Genomic DNA, 21,155 nt, shown 5'->3' on the forward strand with positions numbered 1-21,155 from the left:
CATTAAATTAATCACTGTGAATATTACGTTACTGTACGTAATCCTATCATGTACATAACTATAAAATAATTTAAAGCATTTCTAAAGCTTGTTCTAATCTAAAGATGTGAGTCCTTTTTTTCATGAAATTTTCGAATGTTGTCGTTACACCTGACAAATTCCCAAATAAATGTATACCTTTGAAGAATATTTTATTTCGGATAATATTCAATAGAGATTGGCGGTTATCCAGTTTCCTCGTCTCTGTTGCAAAGTCACCGCGGCTTAACACGTGGTCCACGACGACGCACGGTTGTCGGACAGCTTATAAAAGAGACTGATAAAACCAGATACGACTCATTGTCAGTCTCGAGCTCCGCGTTCGCGCATCCCTTGCGGCCCAGTTTCTCTGTGAACCGCGATCGAGCGCGCCGCGGAATTCCTGCACGGTAAACGATTGGCAAGGTCGAGCAATACAGTGAAGAGAATACCTTCTGGCGTCTCGCAAGTGGCGGAATTGCGCCGTGGTAAGATAACAAACATCTGCAACAACAGCCAAAGTGCACGTGTGATTGGGAATTGTGCGAACAAACGAGAATAATAATCCACGAATCACTGCCGATCTCCGTCTCACGATCTTCTAACGGTGATAGTTTCTCGGAAATGGTGGAAGTTGCGCGAGACTATCGTCCAGCGAGGCTGGAAATTCACGAAAGTATGGAGGATTCATTTGTTTAAATTATCGCTGCTGCCTGGAGACTATTTTTAAATTGTAAAGGAGAAAGAAAGGGATTCGTGCTAATTAATCTTTTCGCATTAGCTCCTTATTTCGTTGTGAGACACTGTTGTGAAGTAATGATAATCACTCGTTCGAGAAATGAAGATTTACTACCGATGATTATCAATTACTACGGTTGTTATTTATAATTTCACTGACCTATAACTGAGGTTAAGTAGAGTTATCATCGAGATGCAGCTGAAAGAAATGAAAAAAACTAGTGCTCTGATGTCTATTTTACGTAATAGTTTACACTTTACAATGTTCAATGACGTGATCGAAGGATTATGGAATTATTGTTTTTAATCTTGAACATTATGTTGAATTGATCTTGAAATTGTTGTTGAAGTTATGATAGATAAGAAGAAGTTGGAACGGTTGGTTCTCGATATGACCCCCTTGAAATTGTCCGACTCTCGACCGCCCGTAAAATTAATATTAACTACAATCATGCTATCAGTTCGTAATGGTACGAGTGTTTATACCTGTATCAATTGAAACTTGAATATAATAAGCCAATGAAAACGTACAAGTATCTAGTTTTTAACAAATGTGGTACAGATTGTCTCTTAAACACAGCATTAATGAATCATATTATTTTGTTAATTATTGTGAACGGATGGAGACTAACACAACCAACATGGCGTTAGAAGGGGTAAACTTTAATGTTAGAAAGCAAAGTTTACGTGAAAGGAAACTATATTTCTTCATTTATGTGATAAAACTTAAAATTCTCTTCTATTTTACGAATAAATTTATTTATAAATAAAATATTTTTTAAAATACGTGTTACTTCTTGAGATGCCGTGTTTTCTTCTATACATTTAATGTGAGAATGTCTAAAGTTATGTTTCAAATTACGTTTCGATTTTCTCTAAATAATTTCCACGAAAGTCTTTCTTCCCTTTTTATAAATATCATTCAAGACATTCTAATAATTGCATCTGTAAAAATGAAAAGTGCATGTGTACTGCTCACTCTATACCGCAATGCAAATGTCTTCTTTATCCTAGAAAAGAAACTGTGACAGGATTACCAGGTTAATGTTATTAAAAGATGCCAGTGTAGACTTTAATCACGAGTAAATATCTCGCAACTCTTCTCGCGCGACCCATTGTTCTGTTGGATGAAAATTAATTTGTTAATGCCATTGTATCTCCACCAGCAAGTGCGCGCGATACGTTTTATCGAGTACGTTCTTAACTTCTCGCGAAACTGAAACGCGCTGACAGATACAAAGTTAGTTAGGGGCTTACGTCTTTAATTTACTCTAAAATTAATGTATCGTACAGGATGTATCCGACTTGATGGCACAATTATAAAGAGGGTTAAATACCTCCGTACGTGGAAAGATTTATGGACGAACTTAAAAATTTAGAATAACATTTCTCTGTCGGGGATGCCATTTTCGAGAATATAAAATTTGGAAATTCAATGAGTGCATTTGGTTAATTGGTAAATAAATACAATACGATTTGTACAGTTAACGGAAGATTATTATATATTATACATGAGAAAATTAATCGAAAATCTAAAGCGACATTATTTCGTTTGAAGAAACGATTATTTTGGATTTCTTTCTTGACACAAGATAATATTCTATCGATCGTGTCATTGTATTTATTTTTCAGCCAAATGTATGCTCGTCGAATTTTCAGCTTCCATTTTTTGTGGCCATTTCACATAAAAGAACATAAGAGAATAAGTTGGATAGATTCCTGATATTTTCTTCGAATAACACGTTATCATTCCGAGAAAAAGAACTGTTATCTTTCGAAGGATTGGAGCTTCCACTTCTCGTATGAAAGTCCTCGTACCCGTTCTTTTTATATAATGCGATAATAGTGAATTGTGAAACCTATTGGTCGATGAGACGATTAGTAATAAAAGTTGCTATCCATTGGTTACATTTTTTCAATTAATCGCGGTAGATAAGCCATCTAAAAATGTCCGCTTGATTCTTCATCAACAATCTGAAGGAAAATGAGTCACATATTCCACGTTCCTCTCAAACTGAAAATATCAGAAATAGTTTACTTTCTGAACTTTTCCTGATCTCGTTTCAAGCAAATAGTTATAATTGGATTAACACGTGCGACGAGATAGTCCACTGTTTGCTTAAAAAGTGATTTACTCAACGCGAGCAATAGATGATGTTGATCGTGCAAAATTCGTCACGATTATTATTGCCACACGGCATTTACATGGATGAGACAAGTGAAGCACTCTCACATCGTAAACAAATTTTTCTATCGAAAATTGTTCGCTCGAAGTATTAATATTTCTATCCTCATGCTTTTACATCTCTGAAAATTCTCCAGCCTGACCATTGCTTTCAGCAGAAACTAAATGACAGAATCGATCTAAACATAAAATTAAATCTTCACAATTTCCATTTATAAAAAATAAACAGTGAGAAATATTCAATTCAACAGGAAAGGTAGAAGAAATCTAAACGCGAAGCTACTTGTTTAATTCCGTAATTTTTATTTGCTTAGTTAGAACGTAGTTCAACGGAGGCGCCATAAAATCTTCGTTTATGGAGAACTACACGTCGGACTCGAGCGACTCGGATTCCAGTGCGAAGACACTGGACCTGTCCTACCTGATGCTCGACACGCAGCTGCTCAACGATCATTTCGTGAACACAAAAAACCCGGAGCACGTGGACACGTTGCTGCTGCACCAGAATCGGCTGACCAGCATTCCGCAAACCATAGTCAGGTTCACGAACTTGAACTCGTTGGATATATCGAACTGCGGCCTTTATCAGTTGCCAGAGTTCCTCGGCTACTGCCCCTTGTCCTGTTTGGTGGCCAAGCACAACAACTTGTCCAATGATTTTCTGCCCAAGAGCTTCCAAAATCTGTCTGGTCTGAGGGAGCTGAACCTCAGCGGGAACAGATTGACGGACTTCCCGCAGCAGATTCTCGAGCTGACGGACCTCAAGTACTTGTATTTGGGAGGCAATCATATCACTGAGATCAGCAAAGATGTTTGGAGACTGCAGAGGTATTTCCGTTAATCTCGATTATATTTTTCGCTTGATCGTATTTCTTCTTCTTTTGTTCCTTTTCTAATAGGCACGATGTTGCAATTTAATCCACATTTTGATTTAAATACACAAAGGCATCTGAGATGTGTCAAATCGGTTGGTAAATAATGAGAAAAAACTGTCTTGAAGAAACAAGGAAGCACTTTTTTTGCGTTGTTGATGCAAATAAACTTGAGGTTTTAGAAGCGCAGTAAAACAGATTGAAATTGAACATCGTTTGTCGATACATTAAATATCAAGAAAAATTCAATTTTCCTTTCAGATTGCACGTGTTATCGATGGGTGGGAACAGATTAACGGAAGTACCATCCACCTTGGGTGAACTGAAGTCCCTCCAGGCGTTGGTGTTGTGTGACAACATGCTGGAAAGCCTGCCCGGCTCCATTGCGAAGTTGACCAATTTGAAGTCGTTGCTACTTCACAAAAACAGACTGAGGACACTGCCTACAGAGATCATCACGCTGAAATGTCTGACAGAGGTAGCGTACGGCTGCTAAAGATAATGGTGGTCATTGCTACTAATGTGAAACAACCATTCAAAGCCCAGGGGGCTGTTTTTAAATCTTTTTAATTCCTTGTTACTTTTGCAAAATAATAGATTTCTATACTCGAGTGTCAGACTAATTCAAGTTTTTTATTTATACACATAGCCTTACTATTCTCGTTTTATTTTAGATGATGATGCGTGATTGGATTTCATAGAAAAATAAACTTTAATTGGTTTCGTTCTTAACGGTTTTGTAAACAAACCGATTATGTGAAAAAAACTTGGAGTAATCTGATTCTCAGCAACAGTTCTCTTATTAATACAATAGACAAATTTTAATTTGAAACTGCCAAGTTTCGATAAATGGAATTTCTGTTCTGTTCGGTTAGTTATCACTAAGGGATAATCCACTGGTCGTTCGATTCGTGTCAGACATGACGCATAATCCCCCGTCCCTGTTGGAATTGGCCGCCAGAGTGATCAAAACCAGCGAGATCCAATACGACGAGGAAAGTATACCCAGGAACCTGGTGGAGTATCTAAACAGCGGCCATCATTGCGTCAATCCGAAGTGTAGAGGTCAGCAGCTAGTCTTGTTCAAAGTTCAACGTTCTATCGACACGGCCATTGGCGACACCGATTTTTTCCCTCGTTGCAATCGGCCATTATCGCCGCTGCACTCAGCTATCGTTCACGCACGTTTTCTTTTCAGATATTCTTTCTACGTGTGTGAAATTCGCGGGAAAAACTGGAACCTGCGGCGAACAATCCTTGCTTGCTATGTTCGTTTCCTTTGAAAAGAAAGCGCGTTGTTTCGATTACGATGGATTCATGCGAAATGTTTCGTTAACCCCAATCGTTTTATGATTTTCTAAAAAAACTTGCTCAGTTTGTTAAATTTCAATTTCATGCTAGATGCTTGGATTTTTGAAAATTTTCAAAGCTCAGGATACATGCATTGCATAAAAGTTTATAGGTCAAATACGTATTATCTCTGAGGAGTTTAGATGACCACAATTGGCTATATATATATATATATATATATATATATATATATATATATATATATATATATATATATATATATATATTATTATAATATATTACAAATTAATTAATTAACATCGTGTATTTTTCGCGCACATTTATTCCACTAACGATGTAAAGTAATATTCTCTTCCAAATATGTTACATTTTTGTCGTTTGCATGTAAAAATTGTTAACTCGCTTTTTTTTTGCAGGAGTGTTTTTCAATAATAGAGTGGAACACGTGAAATTCGTCGACTTCTGCGGCAAGTATCGTCTGCCTCTGTTGCAGTACCTTTGCAGCAGGAAGTGCATAGCGTCGCGAGACGGTGACGAAGTAGTCAGCGGTGCGATGATTAGAAAAGTTCTGTTAGGATGATTATTACTATTGGTGCTTTGTATCCTCCCGTTATATCTTTCGTCCAAAGGAAATACGAAGGTTCGAACTGTTCTTTTTCCATAATGCGTTTCCGTCTTAGTTAGCTTAAATAAGAGTATCAGATTAAAAAAATCAAAGGTTAAAGATGTAACCACTGTTAAGAACTCGTATCCGTATGTTTTATGGTTGAATTTAAGTAATGCCGTCTATGATTTTCCGATAAATCTATCGCTATAAATATGTGGCATATAATTTTTCAAGACTAAATTTTAACAAGATTGAATAAACAAACAATCATCATTGCGATGTGACAGAACAACACGAGCAAAATAAAATTATTTGGGAAACTTAAGATGCGTTAATTTGGTTTAAAAAAATTTTACATTGAAAATATAGACAGTTAGGGTACGGATATAGTTATAAGACAGTCTGCAGATACAAAAGCACACGATAGATTATGACTTGAAACATATCGAATCTTTGGTCTCGAAAATTCGACCTGAAAAAGAAGCTACAATTTTCTAGTGAATTACTAGGCTGTTCGATTAGTTGATAAATTGCAAGGAAATCAAGATTAAAGCGTCTTTCAATGTTGGCTTCCTGGAACGAACTGCCATCTAATTAATGCGCGAATCTCTTTAGACGTGTACATTTATCCTGAACGTTTTATAAAATAAACACCCCACCAAGTTGATTCGCTCGTACATACTTACTTCGCGCCCCTTCTTCGTTGAGCTTAATCGTCGCGAATGAAACCGCAGTGTCTGTTAACGTTATCGTTTTATTGTTAAATAAACCACAAAATCTACAATAATAATAATAATCATATTATCATATAGAGTCTCCGTAGGAACGGAGGCGTTCGATCCTCGCTTAAAACACATCCACTGATTTATTTCTACAATTTATCGATTATCGACTATTCTCATGTGTGAACCGTGTAAAACTGAAAACATCCGACAAGTGAACGATAGCGAAGCGAACGATGTTATTCATTTATTTGTTTAATCATCGTGATCTCGTCGGTATAGAGTCGTTTAATATTCATAGAGAACATCGTTATTATTATTATTATTATTATTATTATTATTTTTTTTGCCATTTTTCAGTTTTTTTTAATAACTCGAAGTAAGTCGGTGACAATCTTCGTGAATATAGCAATATCGTAATAAGAGTTCGCTAGTGTATTTTTTCCATTTTCTTTCTGGTATTTTTTCCTTTTTTTGCTCCTTTTTCTTTTAATATCGCATATAGTGTCGCCGTGTTTTATTAATTACCTATACATACATATGCATATTCATATATATGCGCTCTGTTATTTTACACATTACATACATACACGCATACATATTATGTATGCAAACGCTTCGGTTTCGTTTTCCTCCCCACCCCAAGGTATATTTCTGCAGCGAACGAGTATTCTTTTTTCTCATACGCATCAGGCACTCCGTTCTCGCTCACACACAGTCACGCGTTCGTTTTTTCTTTTTGTTTCATTTCTTTTTTACGTCTCTCTCTTCTCCACCTCTCCCACCACGATCCTCCACGGATCACCGCGTTATGGTAATTTAAACGACTACGTCTATTACTCCCGCTGCTTCGTTTCGTTCCCTTGAATCCTCCTCTGACCCGTTTGGTACCGTCATCCTTCTCGCGGATTATCTATATGCATTATTAACACAATTTTTTCCTAGTACAGTTGCGAGTTAACGAGAACCCTCACGGTATGGCGTATTACGGGTTTTGTTTAGGTGAACGGTGCCGTCGATGACTTGAGTAGATGCGTTTATGGACGTTTCTGTTCCTTACTTTACAGAGTACGTATAGTAAAAACGAGGTTGTTATAGCTCACCGAGTAATCGTAGTTATTATCGAATCGACGAACAAGTGTTATGCTCCGATTTACCGTCGACTGTAGCCAGCAAGCGAATCCGATGAGCACTCCTCTGGCTTGCTGACTAGAATCGTCGCTGCGATAGATTTGTAAGTATAAGCACGAGAAATTGATTACAGTGAACGGGGCTCTAAGTATACACGCCGTCGTCGACTGTACTCAATTCAACTCATAGCTCGAGTAAGCGTATAATGGCTGGCGGACGACTATAACCAACTCGCAGTCGAGAGTAAGTAATCCAGAGACCGTCGACTACAGCCGATGAAGTTAACTTAGGTGAAAGACTTTTTAGTTCTAGACTATAATCGTCGCGACGCATGGGTTCAGCCACCGTGTACAGTGCGCGGATACAAGATCGATATCGCACATGCTGTTATAGTGCGACAACGGGTTTACCGTCACTCGACTCAAGCGAGTGTAATCGACGCCAGTATAGAAGGGTTGATCTGAGTCGACGTGTGGACCTAGCAGAGCAAACTATAGTCAGTGAGAAGCCACGCGAGACCGTTAACTGTAGTCAAATGTGCGGTAAGCACTCAACGTCTACGACTATACTTGGCTCGTAGACTTAAGTAGACAACTATATAGTACACGGCCATACCGGAAGGGACGAACACTCGTTTCACGGACAACCTGTGAACCTCTCGTCGACGTAATTACATCGCTATAACCTCTGTTCCTCCTTCTTTTGCTCTTGTTCCCCTATCTCGCTCCAACCGTTCGTGACTGACACTCTGTCGCTCGTTCTGTCGAGCGAGCATACTTGGTCACGTGGTCCAGCACAGGACCGGAGATCTCTAACAGACAGCGTGACTGTCGGGGAAGAGGATTGCGCGGATCGATTCGAGGCTGGCTGATCTCGAACGGAACTCAATCCCGGCGTGAATGCCACGCGAGTTACTGCTTCGCTTTAATTCGAAAAATCGAATAACGACGCCGTTCCAACTGTTGTGGAACCCTGTCGCGGGTATCGTCCGATGGGGTGAAAACGAAAAAAGCTTCAGAGGAACAACGAGGGGGACGATTCACGCTGAGGATGCACCGTTCCAAATTCGAGGAACATCTTGTCTCTTGTAACGTCAGAAACTAGATAATGGTCAAGTCTGTACGGTAGGAGCACACCTGGCATACTTCTGAAGAGGATGTCCTATAGTCGTAGTTCTACAAGCGAGTCTTCCAAGCGTACGGATACACAAGAGAAACAAAGGTTCATACAAAAGGCGATTCCAAGGGGATTAGTCGCGCTAGATGTAGCGCGTGCGCGTATCACGACTATAACTCGACTACTTATCGCAGAAACAGCAAACATTACCGCTAGTGAATTTACCGCTTATATTGCCACTGTTTTCTTCTTTTTTTTTTTTTGTTTTCTCCACAAAAAATATCTGGATCCCACTTTCCTTATTTATCGTACGGGATAGCAGTCTTCAACCGCGGAAACAGCAAGAGGTGTCTTAAGTATCGATCGTCCTGCGATGGCTACGCTCTCTTCGGTATACGATCTTTCGCCGTCTCATCGCTTCTTACCTTACGTGAAAAGGTAAAAAACACGGGAAAGTGGTTACGGACAGAATCGCTAGTGGTGCAAAAGTAAAAAGCTTATAAAAATTCGATCGCATTCGCCGCGGAGTCCGGCGAATGCCCCTCTAAAAATCTTGAGAACGCGACTCTCTCCTCGATTCACACCCTTTTGTCGCTTGTTTGCTTTGCGATCTTATTACCTTTGTTTCGTCTAACGTCTTTCGCTCTCTTCCTCTCTTTCTCTCTATGTACATGTACGATTTTTCGTGATCGAGATCGTAAAAGGGGTGCGTGCTGATCGAGTCTTAAGGCTACACGAGTTAAGTGTACAAATGTGAGTATGTTTCGAAGATGGGCAGGAGTACGCTCATTTAGTGTAGAGCCGTCACTCTAGTTTAGAGTGAACAGTTCTTCTGTCCCACGTTTTAAAGAGATGTCGTATATTTTTCTATAGTATGTTATAATTTAGACGTCCGAAAAATATGCGCCGCTGCGGAGATAAGAAATGTCACGCGGTCTGTGAAGTTTCGCTAATCGATTTCGTAAGTTAATCGTACGTAAAGACCGTTTCTAACTTATCGCCAAACAGACGAAATTCGTTGGAGTTAATTGGAGATCGTTGAACAGAATCGACGGTTATTTTCGAGCGACAGTCGTCGGTGAAGTCGTTAATCGAAACTTGCATCGTTCACCTGGTACTAATTTTAATTCTATTCACAGTTATTTATAACAAAAGAACATGCTGTAACAAACGTATAAGACACGTTACAAAACGAGATTAGCGTTGCGGATTACAGGGAACAGTGATACATTTCAGCCTGCATTACATCTGTGAAGTTTTAATACGAAATTTTTTTTTGTTGCATCACGTTTCTTCCCTGTTCGAATCTTACATGTGCCTCAAAGCAGAGAAGAAATGATAGAAATTACTTGTAAAAGGGAATGCACCCCTTTTTTTGTCTACACTTATTAAAACCAATTGAAAATATGATCGAATATTATTAGTTCATTTATTGGCGAATTTCGTATTAAATTACTCACACTTAAAATAATTTAAAAACGCGCGCGCGCGTGTGTGTGTGTGTCGTAGAAATATCGTAGTATATATACTTTGCAACAAAATCAGCTTACAGATATAAATTGTTTTTTTTCTTTTTAATTAATTACGGTTCTGCGATACGAAGAACCGAAAAACGATCGTAACAATGAACTACAATTTATCGTAGAATCCAAGCATTATGTTCATCAAGCATACAAATATCGGACATATACAGTGCTTAACTATTACTACTTTAGCCACGATCGTTCGGAACGTGCAATTCGAATACGAATGTTTCAATTCAATTCTCCCTCGTGAATGGTACGAACGATTAGTGGGCCGTCTCAGAGTCCTTGTAAATTTGGCGGAAAGAGTAGCTTTTAGCGAACAGTGGTATCGTTAAACTCCATATTTGAAGCACAGTCGTTCTAAACGAGGTTCTAGCATTTCACTTTTACGATAAGACTATTTCTTTTCATCGTTCTACTACGACGCTCGACAGGGGTATCGTAACTCTCTACGACGTCCAGGCTCGTCAGAAGCCTCGAGTGGAGCGTAAAATGAAATGAAAGACGTTAAGACATTTTCAAATCTCGCTCGACCGGTACAGCAGACGATTAATTATACGTATACTTCTCTCGCAAGTCTCTTCACTCTGCTTTTGTTTTCTCTCTCTTCTCTTTCCACGTATATACATATGCACACCACACACGCATACATATATGCATATATATACATATTAAATTACTTTATTAATTCTTTCTTTACACAATTATTACAATTTATTCACTAGATGATTCGAAAATGGTGCGCGACATGATGATATAGTGATAAGAAGACAAAGTAAAGAACAAAAAACTGGTGGTCTCTGCAGTGGTAACGGTGGTGAAAATGTCAGGCAAACGAGTGTAGTTGATCGAAGAATCAATTATTCTGCTTTCATTCTCCTCCCTTTCTGCCTAAAATCGCTCTTTTCACCCAGTTTTCTCTCTTTCTCGCATTCTTTCACACTCACTCACTCACACACACCCTCTCTCTCACTCACTCACTCACTCACTCACTCTCACTCTCTCTCTCTCTCTCTCTCTCTCTCTCTCTCTCTCTCTCTCTCTCTCTCCAACAATGCAGCAATTTTGTTAATTGCTATCGTTAAAAATTAATCTGCAGATATATATACGTAATTTAATTATGTAGACGTATGTATGTATATATCTATATACACACACACATGTAAGTATTTATATATATAGACTTTCAGTATTTTACACGGACTCTCGTCAACGAGCCAAAAACGTTATTTTACTATTATTCTGCAAATGTCTGCGTGTATCATGAGTGTCTCTTTGTGGATTTGTAGTCGAGTAGGATCTAAGTCTCTCAGAGTCTAATGGAAAAGCTAAATGAAATTAAAGGAAAAGAAAAAGTAAGAATAATGTTTGAATCGATCCACTAATAGTTAAATTCATCCAGTTCACCGTGGATTTGATCCCTTAAATTATACGATGACAGTGCACGTCTTCGTTCTTCCCGGACTACGAATTAACATTCTTCTAACCACGCTGAGATGATGTGCCAAACATGCAGTAACATGAAACATGAGAAATACCGAATCGGAATTGAATTTGTTTATTAATAGAATAATCACGACAATTAACCAACAACCTATGCTTCGAAAGCCATGCGTGCTTCTTTTCACGTGTTTTCGTCGTCGTCGACGAGTCTCAGCTATTCTCATTCTCTTCTTCTTTCTCTCCTCTCTTTGCTGTTCATTATCGATCGCGAAACCTTGAAACTTGTCACCACGATCCCGTTCGACGGATTCGTTCGTTCGTCTATTTTTTACCCTAAACGCACAAACCATCGCTTCGTATCCCAAGATGGCGGCTGAAGACACGTCGAAAGCCGGCTGCGTGTTGCACGAGCAGATAAATAGTATTTCAGTTTACGATTATCATGTTTATTTTCTTTCCATCACAAATTGAGAACTATACTTATATATAGTCTGTCGGAGTTTTTCAAAGCGTCCTCAATTGCTCGCCCATCCATAAATGTTCCGTTGTCGCATGGCGCGAGCGAAAAAAAAAAGAAACAGCTTCTGGAATATTAAGCGAACGCATAAACAACGGCTCTTTAAAAAGTTTAAACACAAATATATCTGTTTATTGCGAGGAAAAATTTCGTCTTCTTTTCCGGGAGATCAAAAAGTTAACGAGTAAATTTTAAAAGATGCGTGGTAAGTTCTTTTTGATAAAAAGTAAATTGGCCATTATTCTCGCGCTAACCCAATAAACGACAGATTCACGCGCAAAGAAATGCTGAAAGTATACCGCCATTGAAACCCGTTCCGTAATCGACAGTTGATTCGTCAATCCGTATTTACTTCGTCTTCCTTTATGAACAAACAAAAATGAAAAAAAAGAAAAAGGTCAGTGCAAAAGGAGAGACCGATTTGCTATTCAGTCGTCAGAGAACTCGAGGATTTTTTCGTTCCCTTCTTCTTCCGTATAATATTACACGAATAATAATGACGCGTTTCTCTTGCTTCTGCGTGTTCAGACTAGAGGAGAACCGAAATCGACAATAAATTCACTTAAACGTTCACTTAGCAACGAAGTACATTTCACCCAAGAGAAAAAGAATACCGTCTGCGTTAATCGTTTAAAAACATGATTTACATTACATATATCAACGTTCATAAAAACTCTGAAACGAATGTTCTTAGCATTTTTCTTTTTCTCTTTCACACTCGCACGTTCGCTACAACCGTTCACCCTATCCCACTCACTCTGCCTATCAATTGCCTACCATCTTGTTTCTGTTCTTTTTTATTGTTCTCCGACTCCTTTTCTTTACTTTTTTTTCTTTAATCAACAAGTTCGTCCTTTCTCTACAAAAAAGAAAAAAAGAAAGAGGAACTGAATAAATCGCTCGGTAATCGACTTACACCGACAGCCTCCCTTCTGTGGTTTCATGCGACGTGATATATGATATGTAGAAACGTGCAAAATGGCGGCTAACTCACGTGCGCCCGTCATGCCCAAAGAAAGGTCCAGCTGCACAGGGGTTTTTAAGCTTTTCGTTTTCACTGTTCCGAGGAAGAGAAATTGTTGTAGGTAAAAAAAAGAACGTACGTACTGTGCAAAGATAGAAAGTTGGTACGTGGAACTGTGTCGACGAGAGATCGATTTCCACGTGGCTGACTACACTAACGACACTGTGGGTCGCTGCTGTATTATTCGGAAGCTCGACGGTGTTATGCATCCGATACGACGTTATCGACAACGTTCAATAATGAAATTATACAATCTTAAACTCTCTTGCACAATAAACTACAATAACAATATTAACCACTATATAAAATTCATCAATGTTATCACTGAATTTTATAAGTGTTAAAATTTATAGATTATTGTACGAGAAGTCCCAAATCTTTGTAGTAACATTAGAGCTATCAGGTCTCGCAGGATCTACGCCAACGTGATGCGCATCCCTTCCGGTAGCCGATATTTCTAAGTGTGCGCAGTACGTACAAATCTCTTCGTACGTTTCTTCTTTCTCTTTCACCGTGACTAATTCTGCAAATACGACGGTAACGCAGTAGACGACGATCTTGGTCTTGAGAGAAGGCTCGATACGACTCGATCAAGGAACAACGAAGCCCCGTACGATTGCGCTTTCTTCCTCACGGGCATGTATAAGGTAGGCATGGTGATGCACATGTAAACATCATATACATCTATACGATTTGCTTACGAATCGGTTTTTTTTTACTCGTTTCGCCTGTCGTTTCACACACGCTGTCATGAAGGAAGCTGATGAGAAGAACGTTCAAAATACTTTCCACGTCGCTTCAATAAAGTCATTGTTTATACGGTCAGTTTTCTTTCTTTTTTTTTCTTTTTTTTTTAGTGATAATCACTCTCCGTAGAATCTACGCAGAGGTTCATCGCAAGAAATGAAAGGATCGCTTGACCGAAGCCGGGTGTCCACTAAAACTTGCGACAGAATGTACAAACAATAACCGTGTGGCGATTAAATTCGTAACGAACAGAGTACTAGAGTTAATTAGTTTTCTATACACTAAACAGAGGTGTAGCGATCCGAATCGTCCAGGCATAACTGACAATAGGCACGAACAAGTATGTTTCTCTCTCTATGTACTTGTGTGTGTGTGTGTGTATACGCGCGCGCGCGCGTATGTGTGTGTGTTTGGTGTCTTATATACGGTGTATCACTCTAGCGTGTTTCGACGATAGAAATTTTCGTCGCGTTTCATGGAAACCTTCCCCCTTTTTCTTGCTAACCGTGCTGGTATACGCGTCGCGAAAAATCGTCTTACGATAAATAGAGATTGTGCACGCAAATTGCTAATGTGTGTAAAACTGTGTCCATACATGTACGTATGTGTACCGATGTTCGACCGTGAGATTCACTGCTGTTTACGAATTTTAAACACAATACAAAGTATTCCAACGTGGCACGCGTGTACTTTGACGCTTTGTATACAACGATAATCATCTACGACCGTCGTCGTTCCCTTCGTTCTGGTTAAGAGAACGACGGACTTCCGGTTTCTTACACCTCATTCGCCGCGAGAAGTCTAATATTCTCTGCTCGTCCTTGAATTATTAAAATTCGTCGACGACTATGTCAAAAAGCTGATGACTCTTTTTAAACCGCGATGATCTTGTGTGCTGTGTATTTGCGTGTGTGTGTGTGTGTGTGCGCGTGTGTATTCTCGAATGATGAAATGACGACGACGTAAGCGGCGTAAAGGCGCTACTAGACACAGTGTATGACAGATTGCACATCATTTGCTTTTTCCTCAACTAGAAAAACTTGCCTTTCATTTATTTCGTGTTTCTTTTTTTTTCTCTTTTCTTTCTTTCTTCGTCCCATAGCGATTATTGTTTAAAAAGGTTTGCGGGCCAGTTCCTATTGGTGTGCGTGTGTATACGTGTATACACACATCGAATCGAATTTTTTTTGTTTCTTTTTTTTCCTAGCAATAAGGTGGCAATCAAGCGTTCGCGCACGTCACTGTGAATTTTCACGGGAGGGGAGGGGGGTGTTCTCAGGCGAACCCGTTACAGGGGGGAGGGGCAACCATCGTAATAATTAATAAATCCTAGAATATATTTTCGCCGTTCGTGTTCCAAGCGAACAAAGCTCAAAATACCACGCAGTATCGCCATTTGCATCGAGTTGAACGAATTTTCAAGCCGGGGAGCATGTTGCGTTTACGCGTGTGGCACGTTTCTCGGACATCCTCCTCAGAAGAGAATATCGGTCCTCTTTCCTTTCCTCCACCCTCTCCCCGTTCGTTCACTGTTTCACCGTACTCGAATACCCCGACTTTCCTTCCACTTTTCCACTCCTCTCGTTTCTTTTAAGGCTATGTTCCTATCGAATCGTGCAACTCTCGATTTCTCTCCTTTCCGTTCTGCTCCCTCGCCAACCACCTCCTCGCTCCCCTCCTTCGTTTCCGTTCTTCGTCACTCGTTTTCCTCCCTCTCGCGTGTGTTCTCGTCTGTTGTTTGATAAACGTTAAAAATAAAAAGCGCAGCTTAAGCCATGTTCGACTGGCCGGGGTCTGTGTTCTTTGAGGTGGACAGCGTGTTGGTGTTCACGTTATTATCACTAGAGTTACCGCTACTCCCAGCAACCGGTTCCGACTGGCTGCCGGAGTTCTCCGATGTTTGCATGTACTTCGGCTTTAGGATCGAATTCAGGGCCGGCTGAATTCGCAGCTCGTACTCGGTGAAGTTGAATAACGGCGGGAGTTCCCGGCCGTTCGGCAGCCGCGTCCCCTGCTCCCGGAGCTCGTCGAAGAACGGATGGGCGCACGCTTCCAGCGGCGTGATCCGACCGGACGGCGTGTATTCGAGCAGCCCGGCCACCAACTCCATCGCTTCTGATGGCGTGCGTGCCCTGAACACCTACAACAGTCATACATTCTGTTATTAGTCGAAGATTCCACAGGGACTTTCGCTCTCGGTGATGTGTCTATGATCCACCGACAAGGAGAGGCCTCGAAATGTCTAATGTTGTTAACTTTGATTAATGTTGACAATTTAGGATCACGTTGTCTTCTATTTCTTATATTTTTTATTTCTCAAAAGCTCTGAGAAGTTCTTCTCAATACCTTAGGGAAGCGAAGCGTTTTTTTCCAGTAGATGATCTAGATTTGATAATTTTATGCTTTGCACAATTTCTTTGGATCGACGAAAATTGATCGACTGATCTTTGATACTATGAACCGAGGAATTTTATATTAAACGAACGTGATTCCGGTTTCTGAACGTGTACAGATTTATTAAAGATGAACATGTTATTTCTGAACCTTCCCTTGCGAGCAGAGTCTATGGTAAGGGTAAGAAGTTTTATTTCTTCAAAACCAAATTGGCGAACAATTTCTGCTGTACTACTACATAATATACGCTTGCCAAATCATATATTAAGTAATGAACAATTTGTAGTCACTATTGACCATCAATTGCGAATCAACTTATCGCCATACTCAAATTAGTTGCATTTGGAAAATTGCAAATAACACGTCTGCTCAATGATTTTATTTTTGAATACCTTGAAAGGATTATACTTCTCACCATCACCATAGGAAGTAGCATAGCACAGCACAGACTAAATAAAATCCTACGATAGAAAGCAATGTAAAAAAGAAGAAAGAAAAGAAATACCGGCAGTAATACGTTGTGCTAAAAAAATTCGCTCGACACTTCGTACTCGATCAGTGTATTAGACATGTATCACAATATTAGTAATTATGAGATGCTTCGATTTGATACTTGTTCCAGTGTCAAGTTTTGCTTGTTTCGCAGAACTTTGTCGTTTCCTTTGCCTCTAATAAAACGTGGATAAAATTCTTTCAGACGAAAATAGGAAGCGTACCAATAAAATATTCGGAGGGCGCAACTAGTGGAATAAAAAAATAAACTCGGGTCTCACAGACGGTCAATCGGTTTCACAAGCAACCTCTGATCATTCGTTGCGACGTGTAAAACAGAAATAAAAAGGAAAAAAAATGGAGCGAAACTGTGTGGATAAACACGAATAAATGTATACAAATATTTACGGATACACGATACTTTTCTTCAACCACCAGAACATTAGAGTAAGTGATAGGTCGAGACGTTGAGCAACCATACATTGATAAAAGGTCAAGGTCTCTTTTATACTATCGCTGTCGATTAAAGGATTAGTAACGTTGTTAAGACGAAAAGATGATCAATGGCGACAATAACGATAACGATGATGATGATGATGATGATGATGATGATGATGATGATGATGATGATGATGATGATGATGATGATGATGAAGAAGACCATGACCACGATTATGAGATAGGGAAACGGATGCCGCACGCAAGTTCGAGATTTACGATGCGAAGAGTCGAAACGACGGTGGTTCATTTTATTTGTTCTCCGTTCGAATTAGCTTAGGTTCCGTTTGTTCTTATTTCTCTCGTTCGTTTACCGTTTTAGAGGCTGAAGATGATCGGTTACACTGGTTAGTAATATCACGGGCTAGAAAGAGAGAGAGAGAGAGAGAGAGAGAGAGAAAAAAAAGAAAAAAAAAGAAAGAGAAAGGAACGTTTGCCAGCCAATAAATGATAAAGAAACATTGCCTTTCCAACAAGGGACCACTTACTCTAATCTTTTGGTGCTCCATGGAACACTTTAGTCCACTCATTCGTTGAAGCATAAACTGTAACCACGAGTAACCATGTGTTGATGAATACTATTAGAGTCGAGTCGTGTAGCAAAACCGAAACTACATTTACATTTAGTTAGAACGAACACAGCCTTACCCTCAACGATTCCATCGCTACTTTTCGCATGCAACGTGGCTACGAGAGAGCTTACGAACGTCGTACTAACGACTGTACATGTCTCTTCGCAAAGGAGATCAAGTGAGATGTTCGCCTTTGTATCGATAGCAACTTTAGGGTAACTTCGGAACAAAATTTACCCGACATCCCCAAGCACAATAAAGTCTCCCACATCCAAAATGGACGACGTTACTTATCGTGCAAACAAACATTAGTCATTTACATCGAAATCATCAGGGAAATTGTCTCAGTGTGTTTAAACATTTCCTCTTGGTTGGTGGACCAATCCCGCTGCGTCTGATTGGAATGATTAGGTAAGTGATATTTTCAACAGACTGACGCGTTGTTAGAAGGCGTTTTATTCGGACGACACCGAGTGTTTGGATAACAAAGGGCTCTACTAACATATAAATGCGAATAACGATGTCTCTCGATCGGCAATTTGGCCACGAACGAGTCGCTTAAATCGGAAGCATCTCACCAGTTTCCCTCGTTAGTCACGGGAACGGAGAATGTGTACGCGCAGGTTTAGAAAGATCGACCGGTCCCGCGCGGTTGGTTACCTTTTGCCATGGGTGCGCCTTGATCTGTGGAAATTTGAACTCGGTGTAGTTGGGGTTCATCTCGCGTATCTGGTCGCGAGTAGGTGTCCCGAGGACCTTGATGATCTCGACCAGCTGATCCACGCCGCTATCGCCGGGGAATATCGGCTGACCCAGCAACAATTCCGCCACTACGCAACCTGCGCTCCACACGTCTACGAACACCGTCAAATCTTTCGGTTAGGATTGAATTACGCATTAATATATCGATTATTCTCAGCATTAAAAGTATGGAGGTTCTTTAATTTTTGAACCAGCCTTAAGCTATATTATATATCCGGTAGGCCATTATAATGATTTTTGAAATGATATAAGAAGATCATGGTACGAATGCGAAGATTGCGATGCGATATTATTAATTAATAAAGTATACGTTTTCGTACAAGTCACTAATAATATCATAGTAAGAAGCACCATGCACCAGTTTTACTCGCGTAAAAGGTAAATAAGGTTGTAGCAGGAAAGTTAAAAAAAAAAACTTAAAGTAAAAAAGTTGCGAGCAATTGGACCTGTTAGTAATGAAATCGAATTGTAATAGTAATGTATCTCGAATTGATATTGCTCGCAGCTTGTGGAATTTTTGTTAAGAAGGATGTGTGTACCAATTTTCGTGGTATAATCGATAGCACCAAAGATCAATTCGGGCGCGCGATAATAACGACTACAGATGTAAGACACGTTGGGCTCCCCTTTGACCAGGTGCTTGGCCGAGCCGAAATCACAGAGCTTCAGGACGCCGGATTCCGGGTCCAGCAGCAGATTCTGCGGTTTGATGTCCCTGTGACAGATCCCCAACGAGTGGATGTACGCCAGAGAGCGGAATAGTTGGTACATGTACAGCTGGAAACGTGCGAGTAATTATACTTTAATGTATAGTGATCAATTTGAAGGCGGGACGTTGCAAATCTAACTTGTTCGACGTTTGCATTCACGTGCCTATTTCGCTCTTAATAATATTCTTAATAAAAAATTGGACACTTCCAGCTTACCTTGATAAAATTGATCGGTATGGTCTGCTTGCTTTTGTTATAATGCCGAGCAACTTTGTACACAGTTTCGGGTATGTATTCCAGTACTAGATTCAGATAAACCTCGTCCTTCTAAAAGAAACCCGCGAGAACGATTTGTTAATACAAACCTAGAGACGATCGACGTGTACGCAAAGTAGTAGTGCGTTATGTCTCAAAGGTACACGCGGGTCGCAAGCAAAGTCTCTCGTATTTTTCTCTATTACTTTTTCTATTATTTGCTAATTTTTATATGGGCGCATTTGGTGCCTTACGATACGCATGTGGTGCCTTTGAACCGCAAACACACAATTCCCGAGAGATTATTTTCTATAACTAGCAAAGCTGCATTAGCCGGTATAGTCTGAGTGAAAGATAATTCCTATTGGCAATACGCATTCGGTTAAAATCTGATAATTCTCTTTAGACAACGAATTCCTTTTACTCAGGCTATAGACAGACCTCGGTATTAGTGTTCTACGATTATTCGCGATTCTGTGGGCCAATGAAAACGGCTCGCGTTAATCAGTCTATATGTAAGCAGAACTGCCTAAATTCTTTCAGAATGGATCTCTCTGTTCAAAACTACTGGGTACTCGCTTGTTCACTTACGTCCACGTGAAAAACTGCATTAGTCGCGTTTAAGATGTTCTACAAAATAACACAACAAGGTCGCATGCATTAAACTAAGAATGAACATATCCGGTGAAGAAAATGAAGAGGAGAAAATGAAGAGTAGAAAATCGTGGATAATTCGATAATGAATTCGATGAGAAGGATCGTGCGTTTCGAGTAAATAGCACGTTCGGTTTCAATCGAGTGTACGAAATCAATTAATTGACCGAAGGGCCGAGGGGAATGGTTACCTTGTCGCCGCTCGAGTAGAAGAAGTATTTCAGTTTCACGATGTTGCAGTGCTCGAGGCGCCGCATGATTTGTAACTCCCTGTTCTAGAAACAGAAAGGAATCCGATTAATCCATTGTAAGGGTATCCAGGATTAGATGCTGCTTGTTTAAGCGAGATCGTCACAGTATCGAAGAAAACGCTGGCCTTAAAAGCTCGGGGGAGTTCGTTTCTGAATCAGAGCTATGTTCAAGTTTGAAAGAGGACCAGTTTTGTTCAATTAAAAGTTAACCAGTGAGAATGTATGTGTTGAAACTGGTTGTCGAACAGAAGCGGAACAAACAGTTTGATGGTTAATTGGAAAATATAATAAGCGAATGAAGTAGAAATGGAAAATATAATAAGTGGCGACGTATCGAGTGCAAGTTTCTAAAATAAGTCTGATCGTTCCTCGTACCTTGAATCGTTTGTCCTGTAGAACCTTCTTGATGGCGACCAATTCTTCCGTATCACATAGTTTCGCCAGGTACACAACGCCGAAGCTGCCGTTACCGATTACTTTAGTGTCCGTATAGGAGATTTCTTGGGGACGATCCGGGCCCGCACCAGGTGTAGCCACCACCGCCGTCACTTTGTTGCCATCTCTATCTGCATTATACATCACACCGCCCATAGAAACAAGCGAAAACCAG

At 39.9% G+C, this 21,155-nt stretch overlaps 3 protein-coding genes and 1 long non-coding RNA gene across 16 annotated transcripts in view; 1 reads left to right on the forward strand and 3 right to left on the reverse strand.

The window, feature by feature from the left end:
- Window positions 1-335: 335 nt before the first annotated feature.
- LOC143426538 (leucine-rich repeat-containing protein 58) lies at window positions 336-5,807 on the forward strand. Its single transcript, XM_076900101.1, has 5 exons — window positions 336-506; window positions 3,256-3,769; window positions 4,075-4,291; window positions 4,689-4,878; window positions 5,541-5,807. The coding sequence occupies exons 2-5, from the start codon at window positions 3,297-3,299 to the stop codon at window positions 5,702-5,704; spliced, it is 1,044 nt and encodes a 347-aa protein (XP_076756216.1). The 5' UTR covers window positions 336-506; window positions 3,256-3,296; the 3' UTR covers window positions 5,705-5,807.
- Window positions 5,808-10,891: 5,084 nt separating this feature from the next.
- On the reverse strand, window positions 10,892-13,285 carry LOC143431671 (uncharacterized). Of its 4 annotated transcripts, none has more exons than XM_076908601.1 (2): window positions 11,226-13,285; window positions 10,892-11,172 (listed from the first exon to the last, which is right to left on the reverse strand). In XM_076908601.1, exon 1 carries the CDS (start codon window positions 12,017-12,019, stop codon window positions 11,654-11,656), a length of 366 nt encoding a protein of 121 aa, XP_076764716.1. In that variant the 5' UTR covers window positions 12,020-13,285; the 3' UTR covers window positions 10,892-11,172; window positions 11,226-11,653. The 4 variants fall into 4 exon arrangements, with proteins under 4 accessions (XP_076764716.1, XP_076764708.1, XP_076764732.1 ...); XM_076908593.1 differs by having other exon boundaries at window positions 10,892-11,176; XM_076908617.1 differs by having other exon boundaries at window positions 10,892-11,168; window positions 11,220-13,285.
- Window positions 13,286-13,344: 59 nt separating this feature from the next.
- On the reverse strand, window positions 13,345-15,085 carry LOC143431766 (uncharacterized). The gene is made up of 2 exons (XR_013102736.1): window positions 14,342-15,085; window positions 13,345-14,309 (listed from the first exon to the last, which is right to left on the reverse strand). It is a non-coding gene; the product is annotated as an uncharacterized LOC143431766 (long non-coding RNA).
- A 510-nt stretch (window positions 15,086-15,595) lies between these two features.
- The window catches only part of LOC143431552 (glycogen synthase kinase-3 beta), a 49,520-nt gene continuing 43,960 nt past the window's right edge, over window positions 15,596-21,155 (reverse strand). For 3 of the 10 annotated variants that reach the window (XM_076908441.1, XM_076908421.1, XM_076908449.1), the window contains 8 exons: window positions 20,921-21,111; window positions 20,486-20,569; window positions 20,232-20,270; window positions 19,602-19,712; window positions 19,215-19,452; window positions 18,574-18,767; window positions 17,830-17,886; window positions 15,598-16,097 (listed from right to left, as the gene is read on the reverse strand). In XM_076908441.1, the coding sequence (XP_076764556.1) occupies window positions 15,726-16,097; window positions 17,830-17,886; window positions 18,574-18,767; window positions 19,215-19,452; window positions 19,602-19,712; window positions 20,232-20,270; window positions 20,486-20,569; window positions 20,921-21,111 (1,286 nt within the window). In that variant the 3' untranslated portion in view covers window positions 15,598-15,725. Of the gene's footprint in view, window positions 16,098-17,829; window positions 17,887-18,573; window positions 18,768-19,214; window positions 19,453-19,601; window positions 19,713-20,231; window positions 20,271-20,485; window positions 20,570-20,920; window positions 21,132-21,155 lie in introns of all 10 variants that reach the window. The other 7 variants (XM_076908403.1, XM_076908379.1, XM_076908395.1 and 4 more) reach the window with 7 other exon arrangements.

The sequence above is a fragment of the Xylocopa sonorina genome, chromosome 1, assembly GCF_050948175.1.
Source record: "Xylocopa sonorina isolate GNS202 chromosome 1, iyXylSono1_principal, whole genome shotgun sequence".
NCBI classification, from domain to species: Eukaryota; Metazoa; Arthropoda; class Insecta; order Hymenoptera; family Apidae; genus Xylocopa; species Xylocopa sonorina.